At 39.3% G+C, this 8,796-nt stretch overlaps 1 protein-coding gene across 1 annotated transcript; it reads right to left on the reverse strand.

Annotated features, from left to right (window-relative positions):
- Positions 1-5,294: 5,294 nt before the first annotated feature.
- On the reverse strand, positions 5,295-7,983 carry etfbkmt (electron transfer flavoprotein subunit beta lysine methyltransferase). Its single transcript, XM_008411619.2, has 3 exons — positions 7,608-7,983; positions 7,393-7,523; positions 5,295-6,343 (listed from the first exon to the last, which is right to left on the reverse strand). The coding sequence occupies exons 1-3, from the start codon at positions 7,925-7,927 to the stop codon at positions 5,994-5,996; spliced, it is 801 nt and encodes a 266-aa protein (XP_008409841.1). The 5' UTR covers positions 7,928-7,983; the 3' UTR covers positions 5,295-5,993.
- Between the last annotated feature and the right edge of the window lie 813 nt (positions 7,984-8,796).

Raw genomic sequence — 8,796 nt, forward strand, 5'->3', positions numbered from 1 at the left:
GCAGATCAAAATTTTAATCAGAGTAAATGTAACATTTTAAAGGAAAAATATGTTGATTCAAACTTTCACAGTGTACAAATCCCAAAAAAGTTGGGACAAGTAGCAATAAGTGGCTGGAAAAAGGAAATTGAACATATAACAAACAGCTGAAAGACCAMTTAACACTAATTAGGTCAATTGACAACATGATTAGGTATAAAAAGAGCTTCTTAGAGTGTCAGTGTCTCTCTGAAGCCAAGATTGTAAGAGGATCACCAATTCCACCATGGTCGCGCAGAAAGATAGTGCAGCAATACCAGAATGGTGTTACCCAGGGTAAAATAGAAAAGACTTTTAAGTTATCATCATCAACCGTGCATAACATCATCAAAAGATTCAGAGAATCTGGAACAATTGCTGTGCGTAATGGTCAAGGCCGTAAAACTCTACTGGATGCTCGTGATCTCAGGGCCCTTAAACGTCACTGCACCTCAAACAGGAATGCCACTGTCAAGGAAATAACAGCCTGGGCTCAGGAATACTTCCAGAAAGCATCGTCAGTTTCCAGCTGAAACTCTACAGTGCAAAGGGGAAGCCATTTCTAAGCAAGGTTCACAAGCTCAGCCGTTTGCACTGGGCCAGGAGTCATTTAAAAAGGAGTGAGGCAAAATGGTCAGATGAGTCACGATTTGAAGTTCTTTATGGACCACTGGGAGGCCATGTCATCCGGACCATAGAGGACAAGGATAACCCAAGTTATCAACTGTTGTTGTTCAGAAGCTGCATCACTGATGGTCTGGGGTTGCATGAGTGCTGGTGGCCTGGGCAGCTTCATTTGGCGCATCATAAAGAGGAAGGTGCGACAAAGAAGGCCCAAGACGATTGAACAGTTAGAGGCCTGTATTAGACATGAATGGAGAGCATTCCTGTTTCTAAACTGGAGAAACTGGTCTCCTCCGTCCCCTGACGTCTGTTGAGTGTTGTAAGAAGAAGGGGAGATGCCACACGGTGATAAAAATAGCCTTGTCCCAACTGTTTTGGGATTTGTTGACGCCATGAAATTTTGAAACAACATATTTTTCCCTTAAAATGATACATTCTCTCAGTTTAAACTTTTGACCTGTGAATTGTGTTCTATTGTGAATAAAATATTAGATGTTGGCACCTCCACATCAATGCATTCAGTTTTTATTCACAATTTGTTTAGTGTCCCAACTTTTTTGGAATCCGGTTTGTATTAAAACCGTGCAAGTCGAGAGCAAAAATACAGAGTCACCGAAGTCTGTCAGAGAAAGTGAATTCTGGCTTTCTTTTTTTTTAAGACTCAGGTCAGAGAAGAGAGATTTGATTGCACTACAGGTGTGACTCTTTGAATGTTATGCACCAATGATTCTGTGGAACAAAACACAGATGGTCTTGCCATCTGCCTTTGTAAGGGAGAGAGGGCTGTTCTTTAATGCTAAAGAGGGCAGTTTTAATGTTGATAGGTTCTGGCTTGAGGAAAAAGTCTCATGCATCAAGGACCTCTGCCCTGCTGTTACATGACAATGTAGAGGTCTACCTGAGAACGGCTTGACCAATCTCATGATAAGACTATGCAAATAATCTTATTGAGGAATGAAAAGTGGCAATATCATGGAACGGCCAAAAAGGAGGAGTTTTATTCATATTCATATGTGCATACTTTACAAATTCAACAGCTGCAACACATCTTCTAACATCTCACAAAGTATCTGAAATCTCCCTGCTTTTAATGGTTACTTTTATAGGATCTCATCTCTCTTGGGATGTATTTGGATACTTTGACCGATGGCATTGTTCCTTGATTTACGCAGTTGTTTTGGCTCAATTCATGATGAGTGTGTATTGGAGACCTCTGGTAAGCTCGCAGTCGGACTGCTTCAAACAGCCTATGTGTCTGCTTCTCAAGTGTTTTTTTTTCCTTATATACCCAAACTTAAACTGCCTCTTGACCTTTTGGATTCAACTGACCTTATAAAGCACACAAACATCCTTTTCAGGTCAAAGTGACCTGCAACTCTACCATATATTTCCCACCTAGAACTGCACAAAACAACATAATTATACTCCTACAACCTAAAGCAGAAGAGGAGGGAGGAGGACATTATAGAATTTTTCATTACAGCACAAAAGAGTATTCAATTTACTTTTTGGGATTCTGTATCTTCTACCGGAAGGCAAGAGCTCATATTCCATATACACGATATGGGACGGCTCCAACAATACCCTCTGCACCTGGCTACAGACTGCTCATAGGTGGACTGAAGGGAGAGCTTTTCAGTCTTCCTCAACACCTTCAGAGCAGTCCTTAACCGGGACTGCAACTTAGATTTAGACTGTGTGGAGAGATTTCCAAACTGTCATCCCATACCTGATTACACTCCATCATTTCATCATGCCTATGAACTCTGTGCAACGAGATTAATTGATTCTGCTATCTTTGCAAATCTTCTGTCTTTGGGTTTCAAACTATACAGGCATGTGAGCATTCTGTATGTTAGAGCTCAGGGCTTCACTCTGCTCTCAATCTTGTGCAAGATTTAATAAACCTGACTGAGAGCTTAGCTTAACTTCGGTTAGATGCTCTCTCTCTCTCTTTTTTTTTTTACAGGTGCTCATTTAATGTTATGATTTTCTAATTCTGAACAAAAGTCTAATAATTTTGTTTTGGATATGACATATATTGGTTTTGGAAAGACATATCACATATGAGCTGCCAATCTGAAGTCACAGCTACGTTTTTGTCATACACATAGGGTTTAACATGCAAAGGAGTCAAAGACTTGAAGTAGTTTTCAGTGGGCAGCAGCGTCTGTCACTTTCAACATGCTTGATTTCAATAGAAACACATTGGTCACATTTGTGCCCAGGTCTACACCAAGAGAATAAATTAATGAAAAGAGAAACAGTTTGCACAAAGCAATGCAGCAGTACAGTGTGTGCCTTGTCCAAGGTCAGATTTGCAGGAGCAGGGTTTGGATATGTTTATCTACTGGTGTGTTGTTATTCTACCTGTGATTTATATGTGGTAGTGTGTGTCTGGAACAGGATGGCATTAGGGGAGTAAAAGCAGACAGTAAATGCTTTCTGCTCTTGACACAAGTCAGGCTCCAGTTAAACTATACAGATGTAAGAGTACATTATTTACTTTCTGATGGCAAAACAGAAGAGAGTTTTATGCAAACAAAAGTCCAAGATAGAGAAATTTGGCGTAAATTTAAACAAAAAACATGTAAGACTGTGTATTTGTAAGTCATTTGGTAGAGCGTTAGGGTTACTACATATTTTTCATGTGAAAAGTCCAAGATTTTAAGAAGTGTTTTTGTTAAATTTAACATAATGAATAAAAGACTTCACAGTGAACATGTGGCTGGATGGATAGACAAATATAATTAATGGAGTGGACAGATTGTCAGAGGAAAAAGAAGAAACTGAGACGAAGATGTGCAAATTAACATGGTTGGACAGACAGATGGTTGACAAAATAAATGAATGAGTGGATGGAAAGTGAGCAGCAGATGGACCAACATTTAAACAATGGTCATCAAATTTAAACAACATGCACATATCCATACCTGTAGGATGGAAACCCTGTAGATTATTTAATTTAAACATAAAAACTCAAAACACAAGTTATGCAGATTGTTGTGAAAACTGGCATGAATTGGTGAGATCTTTCCAGATTAACGCAGAAAACAGATCATGAAAACCTGAGAAGCATAAGTAATCTTGTATTTTGATTTACCGATGATTATAAAATGAGTAATCATATATTTAATGTAATGCTATGTGGATCAAGGTATGGTTAAAATGAAGATTACATGATTATTAATTATTATGTCTGAAGAACTAAATTAGCGATGATTGTGTTTAATGATTTATGATGATCATACAGCATAAATAAAACTGTAACTGAAGTAAATTATGCCTGGTGTGAAATGTATTGACATATAACCTTCATGCTACGTTATAATTAGAACAAAAGTCAGGGCCAGTAAAAGGTCGGAGTTGAGCAGGAAGACAGGGAAACTCCAAAGAGGAACCTGAAGGTCTCACCAGAGCAAATTCAAGAAGCGAAGCGAGATGGTGAGTGGGTAAACAACAGAAAAGGAGAAGGGAACAGGTCGCTGACTGATATGAAAGGTCAGATACTTTACATCAGGGGTCACCAACTCCAGTCCTCGAGGGCTACCATCCTGCAACTTTTAGATTCACCTCTGCTCCAAAATGTCTAAATTCCCTCACCAGCATTTATTCCTCTCTGCAATAGGCTGGAAACGAGCAGTTTATTTGATCCAGGTGTGTTTGAGCAGAGACGCATCTAAAAGTTGCAGGATGGTAGCCCTCGAGGACTGGAGTTGGTGACCCCTGCTTTACATGGATGCCTAGTGACTCAAGAAAGGCGTTGATTAGAACACACATAGGCCATCGGACGTTCAAGAAGTCACATAGGCCATCACCATCAACACAACCACAGGGTGGGAAAGTATAAAAAAACCCCTGAAAAGAGGAACAAGGTGTTCTTAGCACCCCGGGAGCTGGTCAGTAGTCAGTCTATGAGAATTGTGAGGATTGGGTGGGGCTGGCTATTGCTCAATAACAGCAGTCAATTCCTGCTGGATAATGAGCCTGAAAGAGTGTCATGGAAGACATTACTTTAACCCTTGTATTTAGAAATGTGGTTCAACTGACCCCACACACGTAAAACTTGTCATTTGCCATAGTCCTCTAAGTTTGCCTCAGTCCTCGCACACACAAGGGTTAACAAGAGACTGGATGAGAAGAAATAAGAAATCGATTAAAACCTTGCAAGGTGAGAACAGAAATACAGAGTCAAAGGAGTCTGTCAAGTCTGCTCTGACTAACAGTGGATCTGGCTTCCTTTTATAGGTTCTGGTCAGAGAAGAGAGACTTGATTAGTCTAGAGGTGTGAATCCCTGATTGTTGTGTACCAGGGATTCTGTGGAACCCAACACAGATGGTCTTGCCTTTTATCTATTGTTAAGGATAGGGGGTTATTCTTTCATGCTAAAGAGGAGAGATAAGTTCTACATTGGGAAAGTAACACTTAGTCTGCAGGATCAAGGAGTTCTCCCCTGCCGTTATACGACGCTGTAGAAGTCTATGTGAGAGCAGCTTGACCAATCTCATGATAAGACTATGTAGAAATACCTAAAACAGAAGAGGGGTGAGGAGCACGTTATAACATCTTCCATTACAAAGAGTCAAATCTAGTCGAGTTTATTTGTATAGGACATTTCAGCAACAAGACAGCTCAAAGTGCTTTACATAATAAAAACATCATGCAGTAATCAATTATGAAACAAGCAATAAACATTACATTTTGTCAAAATTCATAATCAAAATCATCAACTTAATAGCCTATTGATCAAAGGCATCTCTAAAAAAGAGGGGTTTTAGCCTTGATTTCAGGAACTCAAGAGTTTCAGCTGTTTTGCAGTTTTCTGAAACTTTGTTCCAGATATGTGGCAACAAAAACAAGTCCTGGTGTCCATGTGACTTGAACTGCATAATTATGTCTCAACGCAAAGTTGGTAGGAGCTCGTCCTGCGGTAGGTGAGCTGCCGGTTGAGTCCCTGCTCCGTCCGCTTCTGTCGTTGTGTCCTTGGGCAAGACACTTCACCCACATTGCCTGCTGGTGGTGGTCAGAGAGCCCAGTGGTGGCTCACAAGACAGACCTTACCACCATCAACGCGTGAAAGTATGTGTGAAACACTTTGGGATCCTCTGGACTTGATAAAGCGCTATACAAGTGCAGGTCATTTTACCATTTACCATGAACATTTCAGAGTTGTTTCAAGTGTGCAGTGTTAAAAAGATCTCACTTCCTGCCATGAGATGTTTACAAGATTTCTTATAAACATCTTAATTCCCCTTTTCCTCACTTTTGTGACACATTGTTGCAAAAATGCAGAGGAATTCAAATGAGTGTCGCAATACGTTTTCCAGTCAAACAGGAACCGTTTCAACACTCAGAGCTTGCTATGATAGCACCAAACGTGGCTGGATGTGAGGCCGTAGTTCTCCTGCCTAACACTCTCAGGCAACTCAAACTGGGCTACATGATGCAGGAGCTTCCGGATGTCATGTCCCTCAAACTGGGCTCTCCCAGGATCCCCAATCAGGACTTTGGAGCCGTGGCTTTTGATGCAGCGGTCCAGCCATTTATGAAGGCTGTCTGACAGCGTTTCATCGTAGAACATGTCGCCTAGGAGGATCAAGTCAAAGCCGGCAGAATCCGAACCAATTATGTCGTCTGTCACGCAATCTGGCGGCTCCACTTTGTTCAGTTCACAATTCAACTTGGTCACAACAGCTGCAACTGAAACAGAAACAGGTAAGTTTAGCCATGCAAAACATTGCGTTGTTCCATAACTAATGGATAATGTCTGCGTTTTTTTTAAATTAAACTATAAGATTTTAAAAACGCAGCAGCAAAACTGAATATTACTAAACTGTTAATGCATAATATAATTAAAGTAATCGTTTTGGGTAAAGATCTACAGCAGTCGTTCTCAAACTATTAAGTACTACCACAGAAAATACTTTTGTATTTCAAGGACCTTCATTGTTACTGTAAAATAAATTAGTGTAGCATTTAAATGAGCACCAAAATGTTTTAATAAACACAGAGTGGTAATCTGTGGCTTCATAAACACAACTCCTATTTAGACACACTCTAACGTTCACCATTTTAAGCAAAAAGTACAAAGTTCAGCATTAATTGACAAAAGATATTTCTATAATGCTAAATGTTAAATATACATCTGCAAAAAACAAAACAACACAAACAAACAAAAAAAAAAACAGTAATGAGTAAGTAAGGAGTTGTTCTTATGTATAATGAGACTTCAGATCTCACTGGAGTTTCCATTGTACATTTTGATGTGTATGTGGATCTCCAAGATATATCTTGTACTTTTACTAAACTTAGGTTGATTTTAACTCACTGGCTCTTCTGGAATMTCCTGCATTAACGAACGTGAGCTGGAGGTGAGTGAGTCTCCAACAACTTCTTAAAATAAATATTCCTGCTTTCCCTGCTGTAATGCACTTGAACACAACTCCCTTTGTTTATAAACTTGCTATAAATCAGCAGGTTGATTTATAGCAAGACAGTCTAAGTTTGATAGCATGAGGGTAAAAGTGTTTACATTTCCAAACCTTTCTATGATCTTACAAAAAAAAAATGCGTCAATAAGAATAGTCGTTGTTACAGTGAATTGATTTTGATTCTAGGTTTTGATTTTATATCCACGTGTAGTTATATAATTTTTCTGAGGGGGTCCTCGGTAATATTATTATTCACATCTGAATTACTGAAATAAAATTTGCGATTTGAAGCAATTAAGAATAATTGATGCGGCATACCGGGGTCGATATCATTGGCCACCACATGAGCAGCACCACAGAGTTTAGCAGCGATGGCTGAGGCTCCACAGCCGCTCCCCAGATCCAGCACGGATCCATCCCGACACACATCAGGGTTGTCCAGGATGTACCTACCAGAGCATGGCAGCAACAGGAATGTTAAAAGCGAGATTTCAAGCCCAACAAACTTATTTATAGTGAGGATTGTGCAGGACCTTGACAGCGCCTGTCCTCCTGGCCAATAAATTGCCCAGTACGGGTCGCTGAAAGGCCAAAGTTCTGGTCTTTCTCTCCAGAACCTGCAGTTGGGAGTAAACAATCTCAGTTTTATCTCAGGCGTCAGGCTCCCTCCCACAACTACCTCCGTGTTCTCTAATATAAAACTCCTGACGTTCTCATATGAAAGACAGGATTCTGAGGTGCGTCTCCGTCTGCTTGTTTGCGCATAAGGCTTTAAAAATCCTTTAACACATCGGTAACATTTAGGTGCCGATAGAAATCCACAGTATGGCGTTGTTGATGGAAAAAGCCACATAACTAAGAGTCAAACGTTTCTCTTTCTTGAGCAGCCATCCCAGCAGCCCCCAGAAAGCAAGACATTGAACTTTCGTTCCGCTCAGTAAGGTTCCTGTCAAGTGAAGAGTTTGTGTCCGCCATTTTGTGAGTGGCAGATTTTTTTGAGTTTTTAATCTTTTAATAATAAAGTTATAACAATGCAGTTATAGGCAAGTGGTGACGCCATTAGTTCTTCCATCAAGTACCCAGAAGGCTAAAAATAATCATGTAATTTCTAATAAAATATAATAAATCAACAAAAAGTACTTTTTCGCAATTGTCTTCTTAGAGCCTTCTTGAGGAGCTCTGCACATCATTATTAGCTGCGGGTTTGTGGCTGATGTTAGGGAAATTTTGATCCCGATAAGCTTACAGATGCAAAAGAAAAACTGAAATTTTTTTCAGAATTTTGACGTTTTTACAGGCAGGTTTCTTTCATTCAACACTTTAAGATAATATAATAATGTTTGCTTTTGCTGAAAGAACTCACTGAAGATCAAATACATTTTAAGATGAAGAGGTGAGTTACATAAAAAAAAATATCATCGTCAGAGGAGTAAAATAGTGCATAAATGTTAAACTGGAACAGATGTTCAGTATGTATTTCCGAATAGAGATTTCTTTCTCTTTTTTGTAAATACAACTTTACCCAGTTTAAAATCAGTTCAGCACTAGCATGGCTTTTGTGCACCACACAGACTTTATTATTTTTAATGTAAACAAATCAAACACTGTGAGCACATTTAAATAATAAATGATACAACAGTATTTTTTATTCAATTTAATTTAAGCTTTATAAAACTATAAAGACATACAGAGGGAAAAAAGGACTATTTGAGCACCCCATAT

The sequence above is a fragment of the Poecilia reticulata genome, linkage group LG6 (genome assembly GCF_000633615.1).
Source record: "Poecilia reticulata strain Guanapo linkage group LG6, Guppy_female_1.0+MT, whole genome shotgun sequence".
NCBI classification, from domain to species: Eukaryota; Metazoa; Chordata; class Actinopteri; order Cyprinodontiformes; family Poeciliidae; genus Poecilia; species Poecilia reticulata.

What these genes read in the sequence shown, in the direction of transcription:
- etfbkmt (XM_008411619.2), bottom strand. Translation starts at nt 7,927, where the DNA reads ATGTGGCTTTTTCCATCAACAACGCCATACTGTGGATTTCTATCGGCA. An exon ending in GGAGGACAGGCGCTGTCAAG is followed by an intron (nt 7,524 to 7,607) that starts GTCCTGCACAAT and finishes ATGCTCTGGTAG; the next exon opens with GTACATCCTGGACAACCCTG. An exon ending in GGCCAATGATATCGACCCCG is followed by an intron (nt 6,344 to 7,392) that starts GTATGCCGCATC and finishes TTTCTGTTTCAG; the next exon opens with TTGCAGCTGTTGTGACCAAG.